Genomic DNA, 16,265 nt, shown 5'->3' with positions numbered 1-16,265 from the left:
CATTTTCACATGCATTATAAGAAAGAAATGTTTAAAAAATGAAAAAAGGCAAGAAGCATTACCTTCAAAACATGGTCAATAGGGGTTTTTTCCATTCTTATTAGCATGCATTTGAAAGTATTATATATGTTGATTAAAATGTGAGATTACTCTAAATTGTGATCTGAAGAATTTTTTAAAAATTCAATTCCTAGTCAGGGCACATGCCTGGTTGTGGGCCAGGTCCCCAGTTGGGGGTGTGCGAGAGGCAACCGATGGATGTTTCTCTCCCTCTCTTCCTCTCTCCCTTCCCCTCTTTCTGAAAATAAATAAGATCTTTAAAAAAAAAGAAAAAAATTACATGAAATAAAATTAAAGAAAGTCCTCAGTGAAAACACCTTCTTGATTGTTTTATAACTCTAACAAGTGACTAACTTAAAGAAAAAATATTCATTAAAAAGATACTTTCAAATCAAATGCCATATATTACTATTGGAACAAAAACCCAGTTAAGATGATATATTAAGTCTAAGAAGACAAATAAAGATTTTATATTAATAAAGACTAACCATTTTGCTTTGTAACTAATGGTCCAGATGGAATTCAGCAAAAATGCCTAACCTAAATAGTGCAACGATATTGTAATAACTATGTTATTGTGTCAGATGGGTGTGAGATTTGTCAGGATGATCACTTAGTAAGTTATATAATGTCTAATCACTAAGGTGTACACCTGAAACTAATATAATAATGTATGTCAACTATAATTCAAAAATAAAAATAATTTTAAAATAGGGGGAAAAGCCCTGGCTGGTGTGTCTCAGTGGGTTGAGCACCAGTCTGCAGACCAAAAGGTCACCAGATTCCCAGTCAGGGCACATGCCTGGGTTGTGGGCCAGGTCCCCAGCTGGGGGAGTGCGACAGGCAACTGATCGAAGTTTCTTTCTCTCTCTTTCTCCCTCCCTTCCCCACTCTCTAAAAGTAAATAAAATCTTTAAAAAAAATCTTTTTAAAAAATGGAGGAGAAAAGAAAAAGGAAATAGCCTTGACCTGTATGGCTCAGGTGGTTGGGCATCATCCCACAAAGCAAAGGGTTGCCAGTTTGATTCCTGCTCAGGGCACAAACATGGGTTGCAGGTTTGGTACCCGGTCTGGACATGTAGGGCAGGCAACCCATCAATGTTTCTCTCTCACACTGATTTTTCTCTCCTTCTATTTCTCCCTCTTTTCCCCTCTCTCTAAAATCAATAAATAAAATCATAATAAAGAAAGAAAGAAAGAAGGAAGGTCTTAATATCTGAGAGGGAGGGATAGTTATTTTTTACGAACCATGGGTATGGACTTGGGGGGGGATGCTGGGGGAGGGAGATACTGGGTGGAGGGGAGTAAAGGGGAAAAAAAAATTGGAACTACTGTAACAACATAATCAATAAAATATACTTAAAAAAAAAAAAAAAAAAAAGAAAGAAAGAAAGAAACATCTTCTATGCCTCTCTCAAGAAATACTCTTTCCTATGTACATAAGAAGCAATAACACTTTCATTAAAAGTCATAACGCACTCTAAATAGTATGTGTCTACTACCACAAAATATATTGAGTAAATGGACTCTTACCTTTGAGGCAATCAACCCCTCCCCACATTACAGATGAGAAAAGTGAGGAAAAAGGAGATTAGTAATTTACTCTGGCAGAGAAGGAAAACTCTGACTCCAAAAAACCTCCGCTGCCTTGCGGCATACCTCTTCAGGGGAAAGGCTAAGGGAGTAAACCCCGACAGAAAATCCGGAGCCGGAGTCCCTAAGGCGGTTTGACGTTGTAGTCAACACCGGCAACTCCTGCGGCGCACCTGAAGCCAAGCTGTATTGACTCCGTCTTTCCCTTGGACCCTTCAGCTGCGAAGAGAGGGGGGGTCTGCTGCATGGGCAACAGCAGACCCTCCATATCACCCTGCCCAGGCTCTGTAGCTTCAGCTTCACTGGAGAGGACACTCCAGCGTCATCGCAAGATGTCGATTCAACACGGGAGGAGACAGATACCGTGTCACTCCCGAGTCGGACTGCACAGCCATTCTCGGCGGTGCAGATAGACTCTTAAGAAGCTACACCATCGTCTCTCGAGACGGACGGCTGCCGACGAATTTACTCTGGGCAGAGTGGCAATAATAAGTGGCAGCAAGGGGATTCACACCTGGGTTTCTTTTGGGGGTGATGAAAATGTTAAAAAATTTACTGTGGTGATGGTTGCATAACTCTGTGAACATATTAAAAACCACTGAATTGTACACTTCATATGGCTGAATTGTATGGTATGAGAATTATATCTCAAGGCTGTTACCAAAAAAGGCATTATACTAATCTGCTAAAGCATACAAAATCAGAATATTAAAATCTTATATTTAGGAATACACCTTAAAAACAGTCTGTCTCTGTTCATACTAAATGACAAGAAGTAAAACAGTATTACAGAGCAGGTGTTTAGATGGATTACATATAACCATGTCGTGGTCAAGGTTAAATTAGGAAAGAATAAAAAACTTAACACCCTGTCTAACATAATGAGCACTCAAGCCATAGAAGTTGAGAACCAAAATGAAATAAAAAATCAAAGAGTTCCTAAAGTTGTCTCTGAAAATTTTATATTTAACTTTCTCATATATATTACCTTTGTCACTAAAGCTAACATAGGAGCTATGAACCTAAAACTTCTAAAAATAAGGTTTATTAATTAAAAATATAATAGAATAAACATTTTTGAACCTTCTTAAGATTTCTTTATTTTGTCTACTTGTGTTCCTCTACTCCTTTTTCTAAATTAGGAAACAGGCCTAAAAGATTAAATGAGTTACCCAGTAAGACCAACAAATCATTTAAGCCTCTCATTCCCCATAAAGATTTCCCCAACTTCCTTTTTACTAGGTGGCCATAGTCTATGGATTGCTTACTTAACATACTCCTTCAACAACTATTGAGTACTTACCTTATGTCAGTTCCTGAGTTATGCACCGGGTACTAGGTGAACAAGTCAGATATGGCCTTGGCCTTAACAGGACTTAAGGTATAGTTAGATAGGAACTATTTGTCAACTTCTCCCATTGACAGAGACATTCTTGAGGCTAGGTAACTCGAGTATTTGGTGAATAATATTAATAGCAATTAAAATAACAACCTTCAGACATTTTATATAGATCATGTCATTCAATCCTCACAACACCCCCTCAAGGCATCACCCTCATTTACAGATAAAGAAACTGAGGCTCAGAGAAGTTAACTTGCCCAGGGGCACACAGCTAGAAATAAATGCATAAAGGAACAAATGAATGTTATCACCACTAACAATTTCATGCATGCGGTAGAAAAGAATGTTCATTTCACTGTATCTTTTATGTAATAGAGCCTGTGTTTAAGCACTGAGAAAGTGCACATTTGGAAATTGTTAAAACTTATCTACATAGCTGCCAAAAGTAATTTGAGTATCTCAGAGACATTCTAGAAATAAGAAATACTTATGCTGCACTATCACTAATCCATGCAAATGGCTTATGAAGGAGCTATCATTCCTTTATAAATAAGGAGAAAATGACCACGCTGTGCCCAAAGATTACCAGATCACATTGTAGGGGGCTGACTTAAAGCTACAAAACAATTTTCATTCATATATTTGGAGGAAAGTACAAACCAAGGGCAAGCAGAAAGGCCAAAAATCCATGAAGTTTTCTAAAAACATGAGTTAGATTCTATAGAACAGCAATGGTATAATGGTAATCTGCATATCATAGGGCGAGAGACCTCTGAAATTGAGTAACATCTAGAGTGTTTTAATAAAACATTAAATCTGCATATTGCTAAATGGTAATACCTTCACAATATATTGAAACACATCAAAATACTCTAAACTCAGGATTGAAGTTAAAAGCCTGATACAGACTCAACATGGTATATTTCTATATTATTAAACTACATCAAAAGAAGGGGCACAATCATCATTCCTATCTGTAAATGATTTAGATATTCAAAACAATGGTAACAAAGCCAAAATAAATAAATAAATAAATAAATAAAAGCGTATTAAAAGAAATAAAAAAGATTGAAAAAAAGAATGTGCAACAGCCCAGTAAGACAACAAAAGATGCTGAAGTGAAATAATATGCACTTAGATACAAAAGAAAATTGGCTTAGGTGCAATAAATTCTTATTGAGAATGGAAGTGGAAAACTAAAAAAAGCCAATGAATAAATTTCATTGTGGGGGGAGGGGAAGGAGGAGTGTGAAAGGGAAGGAGAGTACTACACTTATCCAAATGGGACCAAAAACCTGGAGGCAAGGAAGCATTCTGTTCCCTATAGGGGAAGGATTAAAGAAAATAACAAGGTTTGACAAATATCAAGAACTTAAAGTATCTAAAATGTCCTCTCTCATTTCATTTAAGGTTTCCATTTAATTGAAAGTTATGTACCAAGCTCTGGAATCATAAAGACCTAACCTTAGGAAAACCAAATGGTTTTACCTAAAAGCCAGCCATCACAATCTGCAAAACACAATTATACTGAAAAAACAATATATTCCTTTTTTACCCTAAATATGTTAGTGTTGAAGAAAATTCACATAAATATAGTATATTACCATCATCCAACGAAATGAAGCCAGACCCTTGCTTTTCAGTCACACCATGAACTGAAGATTAAACATTACATTCATTTTGATAGACACTTTAAAAGTCTCTCTGTTATATGTACATAAGCCTTCTCTTGGTCCTCAGTCAGTGTGCTGGCATTGTACTTTATTATTGATCCTTACCACTTTGAAACTTAAGTGATGCCAAGCTATCCTGATTCTTCTAACTCCATCAGTTATACTACAAACTATAATCCCCAGCTTAGTCAATCCCCAAGAACTCATTCACTCATAGTTTCACTTCCACACAGATGATTCCCAAATCTTCACTGTCGTCCAGATCTCTCATACAAACTCCAGTCAGGTATTTCCAGAAATGTCCACTTAGAAACAGGCTTATGCTCAATGCAAAGTTAAAGTACCAATCCACACCATGGAATCAGTACTGGGCAGCAGTTTAAGAGGAAACAAAATTAGGTATATAGATGCATATTGAAAGGTCATCAAATATACTTTTTTTTTTTAAATTTTATTTATTTTTTTATTTTTATTTTTTTTAATTTTATTTTTTGTTATTCAATTACAGTTGTCCCATTTTCCCCCATTTCTCCCCCCTCCCAGCCCATCCCTTCTCCCACAATTATATCCCTCCCCGTTGTCCATGTCCATGAGTCATTCATATACGTTCCTTGACCTGACCCTTCCCTGACTTATCCCCCTTCTCTCCCTCCCCCCTCCCCCCTACTGACTACTATTCTAGTCTTTGCCTATTTAGTTCGTTTGTTTGTGTTGCTCTTTAGTTTCCTGTATTGGGTGATATCATATGGTATTTTGCTTTCTTTGCCTGGCTTATTTCACTAAGCATAATTCTCTCTAATTCCATCCATGTTGTATTTTTCAGTTGAAAATGAATGTTTTAGTATAGTGTACCAATATGACCTCATTCTGTTTTTTAAACTAAAACATTACAAAGGTATATAAGAACTGGACAATAGTTACATCTGGAGAGTGGGGCTACAGAGAGTAGGAGAAGGGAGAGAGACTTGCCATTTACCTTTGTATTACCTATATTTCAAGTCATTTTTGTAATTTACTTCATAAAAACCAGTTAATTGATAAAGAGAAAGTAACATAAAAAGAGTCAAATAGCTTTAGAAATGAAATCTTCCTGTTATAGAAATTCCAAGAGACATTCTTCCTACCTGACTTGGGCTATTCGATCAATCATACTACAGTACCATAATGGCCATAAGGATAATTACATTTTACTCAGTTGAAAACAGGGATACCAAGAGACTGGGTAGACCCAGGAGAGAAAGAATGGAGAGCAGGTCTTATAGCACCTTGAACCTTGTAGCATAAATGCAGATCCATAGTTGGTGGTTTTACAGTCTGCACTGTCAGTTGCAACTAAAACATAAAACCCAAATGTGAGAGCTGAACACCCCATCAGCTTGTTGGCTGGGGTCAGGTACTTGCTCTGCAGCAGTAATTTAGTCTCTTGATTATTTAGGCGTACAGTGCTGGCCAACAGCTGAGATGCTCACAACTCAACAGCTGTGGTTCAGTACACAGTTTTCGGTTTTTGGAGTCAGAGTGAACAATTTCAGTATTTTTGTTACAGGATACAGAATAACTACCCTGTGGAAACCACCGCATCTCATTCCCAACAAACACCTATCTCTGAAACCTAATTACTTCTAGTTTATCAATCAACCATTCTATCTGTTGGGGCAGAATTGGAAGGACAAACTTGAGTTATAAAAGGTGTAGAAAAAGTTCTAAAACAAATTATATTTTGGACGGATAGCCAAGATTCTGTATTTCCATTGCTAAAGAATGCATAGACTTAACTAGTTTGTGACAAATGCTGATATTTCATTAAAGAGAAAGACCAAAAGAAAAATGAAATTGACGGAACAATGAATAGCAGTATGGAACCTTTACTGAAGAGGTAAGAAATTTAACTAGAAAGTCGAACAATTAAAATTTGCAGTAAGTAAATTCTGAAGACATATGCCTCACTTTAAGGAAACCCAATGCAGCATGAAATAAATGGGTTTTAGAACCGGTTAGAATTCCATGTGATCTTGGGCAAGTTACTCGCACATCTCTGAATCTCAGGGATGTTTTCTGTAAAACGGGAACAAGTAGAGGAGAAAATAGATATAAAATACCTGACACGTGAAGGCATACATGTCAATTCCCCTTATGAAATAGGCATTAAGTTATATTTTTTCTTTTTTAAAATTTTTTATTTATTTATTTTCAGAGAGAGGGGAAGGGAAAGAAAAAGAGAGGGAGAGAAACATCGATGCCTCTAGCACACCTCCAACCAGGGACCTGACCTGTAACTCAGGCACATGCCCTGACTGGCAATCAAATCAGCGACCTTTCAGTTTGCAGGCTGGTGTTCAATCCACTGAACAACACCAGCCAGAGCAGATTTTTAAAAAACAGTCTTATATCAAAGTTCTTTTGAACAGTGCTTCTGCCACATTTAAAATGTGAAAACATTTACAAAAATGCACTAACTCAAGAACAATTTCAAAAAGTAAGGTATACCTGCATCTTTAATTTATTGAGTAGAGCTACAACTGGAGATGGCAAAAGAATGTTCAATTTAAAGAAAATATCCAGGAACACAATTTAAGGAACATTAAAGATAGTTTGCCAGGTGAAACTGTTACAGATACAAGGGGAAAAGGGAGGGGAGTGAACTGCACATGTCAAGGGCATAGAAGCATGTCACAGTTGTGGAAGGTAAAGGAGTCACAGGAAGTACTGTATTTTTTGCTCCATAAGATGCACTTTGCTCTCGCCCAAAAAGTGGGGGAAAATGTCTGTGCATCTTATGGAGCAAATATTGTGTCACAGACGGTGATGTGTATTACCTGACCTGTCAGGAGTGGCGACCGCTGTTAGAAGAGGAAGCAATGGGCCCACACGAAACCCATGGGGATGCTTAAATGTCCCACTTTACTGCTGAATCTCAGGGCATCTGGTCAGTCGCTGTCCGCCTCTGCCCATCACCCAGGACCTGTGAGAGTGCAGAGAGCCGCCTCACACTCCCAGCTACAACTGCTGACATGTCGAATCAGCTGAGGCTAATAACAGGTATGAGGCACAGTACCAGTTGCCAATTGCCTTTGACACTGGGTGGGGTCTGTGTCAGTAGAACCACCTCCAATCACCAATCATTGTGTCTTAAGCTCTGCCAATCATGAGAGGCAGATGGGTGGAGCTGAAGTAACATGTTCTCGGCTGGCTACTGGCTCCGTTAGATGCTACAGCTGTCTCATCTACCTCCATATTGTTTGCAGTGCACACCATATTTCTGTGTGAGGAGGCCAGCAGTAACTGGGTGGGCAGCCATAAATGCTGAAGTTTGTAGAATATAAAGGGAGTTATGGTGGGGTCATTGTTCTAGTAATAACACAGACACTGAGGTGGATTAAGGGGCATCACTAGCCGTAACAGACACTGGGGGTAGTCCGCCAGAACCTGTAACTAGGATAGTGATACTCTGAGTGACTGTTATAACTAGTGATACCTATTAACTCCCTCAATGCCTGTTATTAAAGGTCCCCATAAATTCTGACACTAGTGATGATGAGTTCTTGGGGTTCCCAGAAAACCAAGAGTACTTGAACCTTAACATCTCTCCTCATTTGTTTGTTAATGACAGTGATGATGGTTCTTAATATTGCTGCAGACTGCTGTTCACTTTACATGGTTGAAATATTATTCTGTTTTATTAAATATTTTAGTACACCATTTTGTTCAGAATATTTTTTTCTTGTGTTCCTCCTCTAAACCTAGGTGCATCTTATAGTGCGAAAAATACAGTATTTTATGAAGACAGTGTGCAAGCCACACTTCCAGAAACTCCAAGTCCTAAGGCAGTCTGTATAATGCAGACATGACGAGACTCAGAGAAGGTTGTGCAAATGCAGAAAAGCAACTGAGTAGCTCAGTTTCATCTAAAATGGTCCCAGAATCAAACTCCATCACCAGGATGAATATGGCTTACCTACTCCCAATAAGGCCTGCTGTGTGCAGGAATCCACACGCTATGTTTAACAGGTTTTTCCTCTGTGGAATGTCAGTTTAACCTCCACAGCTTGGATCCTTCTGGGCCACAATCAGGTTAGTTGGTGATTGTGTTTCTTTTACCTCATTACATGACTGTCACTTGATCAAGCACTTCTTTATGGAAATAACTCCTCATTTATGGACAATTCCTAGTTCCTTCAGGCTCACACCTGACCTTTTCCTAACATTAAAAACTAGTTTACTTACAATGCCTATATATAACTTCCAAGAAAGATATTCCAACATAACATAATATCCGCACCCCCCCCACCGTGATACTAGAAAACCAAATCAGTGGGCCAACTGATATATGTGAAGTCACAGTAATTAGTAAACATGGTAAAGCTGAATTTTTCTCTATGTTAAGTTACATATTTACATATTATTAATCCAGTATTTACATAAAGGCTGTATTTAATTCAATTCTCTGGTAAATAGCATTATTGGAACCGCAAGTATGGACATTGAAGTATATAAGCAAGTTAACCACACTCTCAAGTGAGTGTATGTGCAAACACAATACATTTTAAATTGATACATTTCTTATTATTAAATTGAGTCATTCTAGTGGATAGTCATCATCAGCTGTTATTGAAGCAATCCTTGTTCTGTGTTGTTCCAAACATCACACAATCACCATGCTAACATTAGATGAGTGTCATGAATGAATCAATGTGAATCTTACGAGACTCAAGGAATCAAAGCCAAACACAGGCTGAAACAAAATTCTTACACAACAAGGCTCAGAAACACAGTGTAGAGAAAATAAAATCCATGTTTTCTTCTTTTGGCTTCAACACCTCCACCAAATATGTTCATTCCATTTTTTAAAAACCATAAGCCTCTGAAAAACCAGTCCCAACACATTACATACACAAAGCAATGACTCTCAATTGTAGCTGCATATCAGAATCATTTAGAGAGCATTAAAAAAATTATCAATGACCAGAACCCATTCCCAGAGATTCTGATTTCATTGCTTCAACACCGGGGCATGGCAACTGATCTTTGTAAAAAGCTCCCCTGGTAATTCTAATATGTAGTCAGGTGGAGAACCACTACTTTAAAATAACACAGCCTTTTGGAACAATAGTTGCTCTGAGATTGATAAATAGGCTTTTTCTCTTTTAATGAGATTTTATTAAAGCTACTCAATTTGTTCTATATCGAATGAACAACTGTTAAGATTACAGGCACTGTGTTAAGTAATGGAGAGAGATGTGAAAGATATGCCCCCTGCCCTCAAGAAGCTCCCTATTAACTAGGTAGAGAGACCCATAAATAAGTAACTGTAATTAAATATGATAAGTGCTCTTGAGGTGTAAGCAAATACAGCATGCTTCACAACTACAGCATGCCTTACATGTCATCCTGGAGTGGGGTTATGCTGAAGCATTCCGATTTTAGTATGTGTTCTACCAAAGCAGGAAAGTCAGAAGTTACAGGTTACTGAATACCCAGGCAAGTTTTCAGCCTAAATGAGGAGAAAACAGTGTGCAGTTTGTTCTTCTCTTTCACAGAAACTGCTGTACTATGAAGGTAGTCATGTCTATGTTTTAATTTGGATGAATCATAAAATTTCCTTCATGTAATATTATTGATTGTACACTTACCTATAAAACTATCAATTTGCAGAAGAGTAAATGTTTGTGACAAAAATTAGCCAATTACCTATATTTGCATAATACCTTTCCTTTCCAGTGATTGCTATATTTGCTAGGACAAAGTTGTGGGACTATGGTAAGGTTCCATCATTGGAGATTTGTTTCAGTTGCTTGAAAGATGTTGCATAGAAAAATGTTATGGAAACAACAGGTATTCAAAGGAGCTTTTTGTAAGACTTCGAAAGATAAGAAACATGGGAAAAGAATTTAAATTTTTCAAAAAGAGATAGCATGCTTTCAATATTCATAAGGAATCAGGCACATAATTCCTTTGAAGAGAGTGGATGAGAGTAGTGAGGTAGGGAAGCAACTGATTGGTCAGCTGATCTTGCAAAATGAAATCTATATATATATATGACACATAGACATGGACAACAGTATGGTGATAGCCAGAGGGAAAGGTGGGGGTGGGGGGAAGTGGAAGTGGGCAAAGGGGGATCAATGGGAACAGAAAGTGACTTGCCTTTGGGTGGTGAGTACACGATGCAGTGTGAAGATGATGTTTTATTGAGTTGTACACTTGAAACCTGTATGGTTTTATTAACCAATGTCACCCCAACAAATTAAATAAAAAAATAAAGTACCTTAGTGAAAATTTAAACCTATTAAGAACAAGGGGTTAAAACCAACTTGTGATACTAATTTGGCATAAAAGAAAATCACAATTCCAGAGAACTTGAATAAAAATCAACAAAAAGCTTTTCAGTACAAATGAACATCTTCAAGGCCTTTCTGTTTAAATCTGAAGTTGAACAAATTCTAAGTTAAAATGTATGCTGTCAGGGTCCCTGCAAGAAAATCTCAAGTGAATTTCAATGTCCAGATCAATAAATGGTGAGACAATTTACCGGAGAAACCTTCAACCTTTACACAGGGCAAGGAACACCATCATTACCTTCTTTACCACGAAGGCTACCCTGAATTCATTATTTCATGGAGTGACATAAATGGCACTTACCAAGTGAGATTTTGTAGACTATGAATGAGATTTCACGTTCACAGTAGTTATGGTAGCCTTAGAATACCTATCGCCTCAAATTAGCTTATTACCCCTCCTTATGCAGCTCTGAAGCAGAAGAGATTAATTTAGTCCTATCAGAGGTGTTTCCTGACAACACTCTATCAATTATAAGTCAGCAGACTATTTGCTGTGCTAATGTGAAACTGATCATTTCTTTCAGATATCCAAAGAGCAATATCATAACTCTTCCAGAACTTAAGGAATCAGAACTAGTAACTAACACTGATTCAATGATGTCTATATTCCATCATCACAATATAATTAATATTCTAATCTCACAGTTCCAAATTATGACATTGCTGGCTCATTTAAATCAAATATAACTAAGATATAACAAACATCATTCACCCCCCCCCCCACACACAATCATTTGGGGGCTTTGGGGAAACACCTAATTCACCTTTACTGGGCATGAAGAATGAAAAAAACCAAGGGGATTTTAAAAATATATTTGCCTCTCTACAACTGTGCTATTCACATATGGCTATTGAGCACTTTAAATGTGGCTAGTCCAACTGAGTACTGAGTTTTTTTATTTTATTTAGTTTTAATTAATTTAAATTTAAATTTAGAAAAAGACACTTGGTTCTGTTAATAGAAAACTTTTAGGTATGCTTAGAAAAACTTGGGTATGTGACTCTACTATTGCAAATACAAATTTTATGAAACCTTAATACAGATCAAGTATTTCCTATGAAAATGTAGCTTAGTGTCAGAATTGAGATGTATTGTTAGTGTAATATACACATTGGATTTCAAACTCTAAGTATGAAAGAAAGGCTGTAAAATATCTCATTAATAATTTCTATACCAATTACATATTGAAATGATAATAATTTGAATCTATGGGGTTAAATAAAATATTTTATTAAAATGAACTGTACCTATTTGTTTTTAATCTTTTAAATGTGGCTGTTAGAAAATATACATATGTAAACTTACATATATGGCTTGCATTCGATATCTTTTGGACAGCGCTGCTCTAGAGCACTTCCACAATCACTTCACCCAGGGCACATTTGGATATCCTTCTCTAGTAGACAGGCTGGTCATGTAACAAACAATAGGGGCAAGGAGTAACATGTCTTCTTATCAATTCAGTCTGAAGAAAGTGTGTAGCAAGGTCTACCCACAATCACCATGTGAGGCAACACTGTTATACCTCAACATGGGAGGAGAAAAATGAGTTATCAGCACTTAAACAAATTGAAATCCAGCATTGCAGACAACTTAAAAGAGCCAACTGCTTTAAAGTCTTGGTTTCATTTCCCAACTGGGGACCTTAAAATAGACAATAAAGAACCACTTCCAAAAAGAGGTAAAATGTTTCAATGGTAGCTATCTAGCAATCCATAAATACTCTGAAATTGCTCTTAAATCTATCTCAACTTCCGAAAGCCACAGAATACACACTGAACTAGGAAATCAACTTCAGATTGCCAGCATTTCTCTCACAAGCAAATTAGCAGGATTGTGCACTTGGAATACTGTTTGACAAGAATGAAAAGGGAACTATTCAAAACAGATTTAAGGAATAGACTATTAGATGAGGAACTGCAGATTTAATTCACAATCAGCACTGTGATTAATTTGATTTCCTGCTTTTCCTTAGTGTAATTGTACAACACAGATGAAAGGATGAGGACTGTCAATTCTATATTCTAGACTAGCCCGGTGACTCAAAGCAGACAGCTCTACCACGCTAACCACCATCCCAACAACAGTCGAGGGAAACCTCGAACACTGATTTAACAGTCATTGCATAACAAGGCCATTAAAAATTTCGACCCCCCCCAACTCTTTTCACGTTCGTCTAAATCACATGAAGAATTTGCTGAAACTGAACGCACCCCGTCTTAAATGACCCCCTCCAATACAGGCATGGGGTGAACACAAAGGCAACCATCTAATATCCTGCACAATAGACACACACCCCACAATTTAAAACCCTGGACGTTCTCTCTCTTTCTCTCCACGCCAGCAAAGGAAATGCAAGCTGCTCTTTTTGTTAATGGTGTATGGTACACGCAAGGTAACAATAACCGCAACTGTTCCCAGGAAGCAACTATAAAATCGGTTTGGCCACGTCCCTGTGCAACCGTCAGATAAAATGCAGACAGCAGATTTCAGCCGGCACCACGCCTCATGGGGTGTCTGTTCTCATATTATCGGCTCGTTGGCCTCCACCGATCGCTGGGAACCCCCCAGACCCCCGCCCGACAAGAGGTCCAGGTACTCGTCTATAAATACTCTGGGGTGAGAAGGACGAGGGCAGGGGAGGGGTGGAGGGCAGGGGTCAGGCCCCGAGTGGGTATGGGTGTGGGAGGACCCGGACATCACTGAAATGCATTTTCCCACACTCCCGCTCCCTCGCGTGGAGACTCACTTGCCGATCACCTCGCACAGCTCATACACATCCTCGAACAGCACGTCGTCGTCGGCCATGGTCCGAAGGGGGCAGCGGCCGCAGCGTGGAGGGCTCCAAAAACGGGGGTGGGGGCGCTAAAGAGCTCAGTGCCCGGCCCCTGGCTCGCCTTCTCCCTTCAGGACCCGCAAGCCCTCGGTGCCGAGGACGCTCGAGTGGGCTGCAAGGCCCAGAAACTGCGGTGCCTTGCTCTGCGGGCGACCGCCCCGGCGCGGGCGGCGGGGCCGGGGCACAGGAGTGAAGGCGGCCCGGGCCCGGCGCCGCCCGCCCGCCCACCCGCTGCTCCTCGCGCTGCTCGGGCCGCGTTGCCCGGCGTGCGGATCCTCTCTGCTCGTCAGCCCGCGGGGGCCGCGAGGCCGCGACCGCTCCCTCTGCCGAGGTTGGCTCTGACGCGGTGCGGGGCGGCTCGTGCTACTGGGGGGGCCGCTGCAGGACCATGAAGGGAGGATCGCCGCTGAGGGAGGTGGCGGCGGCAGATCGGCGCTGGGGACCAGGAGGCGGCGGCAGAGACGCTCCCTCCTCTTCTCCTCCTCCCGCCGCCGCCGCCGCCGCCGCCGCCGCCCGCCTGGGAGTGGGAGGAGGCTTCCCAGGACTGGTTCTCTGTGCAGGCGGGAGCCGCTGCCGCTGCCTTCAGCTCCTCCTCCTCCGCCTGAGCAGCGGACTAGCCCGCTAGCCTCCCGCACCCGCCCCGCGCACACGCGCCCTCCTCCTCCCGCTACGGCCCCATGGCCTCCAGCCCCATAGGCCCCGCCCACTCCAGCCCGTGGGGAGGCAGTGGCCCAGGGAAAGGGAACAAGGCTGAGCGGCGCATGCGCGCGCCGCCGGCCACGTCACGGCGAACGGGAGGGCGCGGGGGATTTTGGAGGGGTGGGGAGTTGGCTTGCCGGCGGCGCGGGAGGCAGCTGCGTAGGTGGGGGGGGGTGGTCGGGGTCGTCACCTCCGCGACCAAGCCGCGGAAGGGGCCGAGACAAAAGGTCCACGACCGAACTCACGTTTTCGGCTATCTGCAGCGAGAGGCTCGGAAGCCTGGCCGCTCCCCACCCCTTCTTTTGTAACCGCAGGAAGCCTTTGCCAGTTTTTGCTGGGAAAGAGTCCTAATGAATGGGAAAGCTAGAGGAAAGGTGGAGAGGTTGACACCCCAGATCGTGCTAGGTGGCAGGTGCTTTTAGTTCCACTGCCATTCTTTAATGAAAATGAGGGCTGGGGAAAGGGGGGTCGACCACCTACAAGTAAAGGACCAAACAAAACCTGTCCAGGAAGGTGTGCAACAACACAGGACTATAAAGACAGCTTCTCCCGCATTCTGCCCACACTCAACACATTATCCAGCCCCTGCCCCCGCTATAGGCAGCCTAGAGAGAGGTCAGGAAGGCAGGGACATACAGACTTTAAGCCCCTTTGTATACCCTCCCCCAAAAAACCCCGCCGCCAAGGCTGCAGGACCTACTCTACTCCTTACAAGTGTTAGACAATTCAAGATAAAAATACAACGAGAAGGAGTACGCACAGGGTCAGCCAAGGAGTGAGGTTCTGGGTGTTGTCGCTGTGCTAGGTTGTATTCAACATGAAAATTTTTGTTTGACTGAGCATGTGCGGGATGAGCCAACACCATCAGACAGGTATATGCCTCAGTTGAGGACCAATAGAAAAACGTCTTTGTTTCTCTGCACAGCAGAAGTGCCCAATTAATTTATAAGTAATCTTCTAGAAGTCATCTGGTAAAATTCTCAGTGCGGTAATTAAAAAAGAGAGATAATATTTACCAAAGTGTATGGGGTGGGTGGAGACCCACGACCTATTTTCTATTCAGAAACGTTTTGTGAAAACCCTTGACCACTCCCACAAGAGGCTGAGAGATTTGCCAGTGTTAAGGATTTGAGTACTAAACCTTTTTAAAATGCAAATCAGAGGAAAAATATAATTTTATGAGAAGGTTTGCCTCCTTTCCCAAAGAGCTTGTGCATTCTCTAGAGAAGGGAGATTTAGAGCCTGAGAAACATCGCCTCCATTGAGAGTCCCACAGTTCTAAGTCATCCCAAGTTAGCATGTCCACCTGGTGCCTAATGAATAAGGCATCATTCCATTCTGCCCTGAAGTGCACAGTGACCCTCACAAGTCATCTTTTTCCTTCACTTCCTCTCCCCAGCCCCAGTCTGAGCTATGCCAAGGTTTGTTGACTTTATTTTGGGGTTATTTTCCACAGGGGCTTATGTTCAGAGGTAGAAAAGGACAATTAGAAAAGAAAGTGGAGTTGAATAAAAAAGACAACTGCAAAGACAGGTTTGCACTCTACTCATGCACCACTTGTTTAGATCTGGAAAGAGCCTTAGAAGTCAGCCAGTCTAGCTCAGTCATTTACAAATGTGGGGATGTGGTGGTTGCTCTCCCAAGAGCCATTCCATCCCTCCACCATGAGGTAGCAACTCTGGATTTGAGGTGGGATTGTAACAGTCTCACCAGGAGAGGTGGT

General features: G+C 40.9%; 1 protein-coding gene across 9 annotated transcripts in view; it reads right to left on the bottom strand.

The window, feature by feature from the left end:
* Positions 1–14,040, bottom strand: part of CASK (calcium/calmodulin dependent serine protein kinase) — a 419,618-nt gene extending 405,578 nt beyond the window's left edge. For 6 of the 9 annotated variants that reach the window (XM_090265292.1, XM_090265294.1, XM_090265290.1 and 3 more), the window contains exon 1: positions 13,757–14,039. In XM_090265292.1, the coding sequence (XP_090121418.1) occupies positions 13,757–13,815 (59 nt within the window). In that variant the 5' untranslated portion in view covers positions 13,816–14,039. Of the gene's footprint in view, positions 1–13,756 lie in introns of all 9 variants that reach the window. The other 3 variants (XM_090265298.1, XM_090265289.1, XM_090265291.1) reach the window with 1 other exon arrangement.
* Positions 14,041–16,265: the final 2,225 nt, after the last annotated feature.

The sequence above is a fragment of the Furipterus horrens genome, unplaced genomic scaffold (assembly GCF_987537825.1).
Source record: "Furipterus horrens unplaced genomic scaffold, mFurHor1.1.pri manual_scaffold_17, whole genome shotgun sequence".
NCBI lineage: Eukaryota > Metazoa > Chordata > Mammalia > Chiroptera > Furipteridae > Furipterus > Furipterus horrens.
The sequence above is the reverse complement of the archived record's forward strand: the minus strand, read 5'-3'. Positions and strand labels throughout refer to the sequence as shown.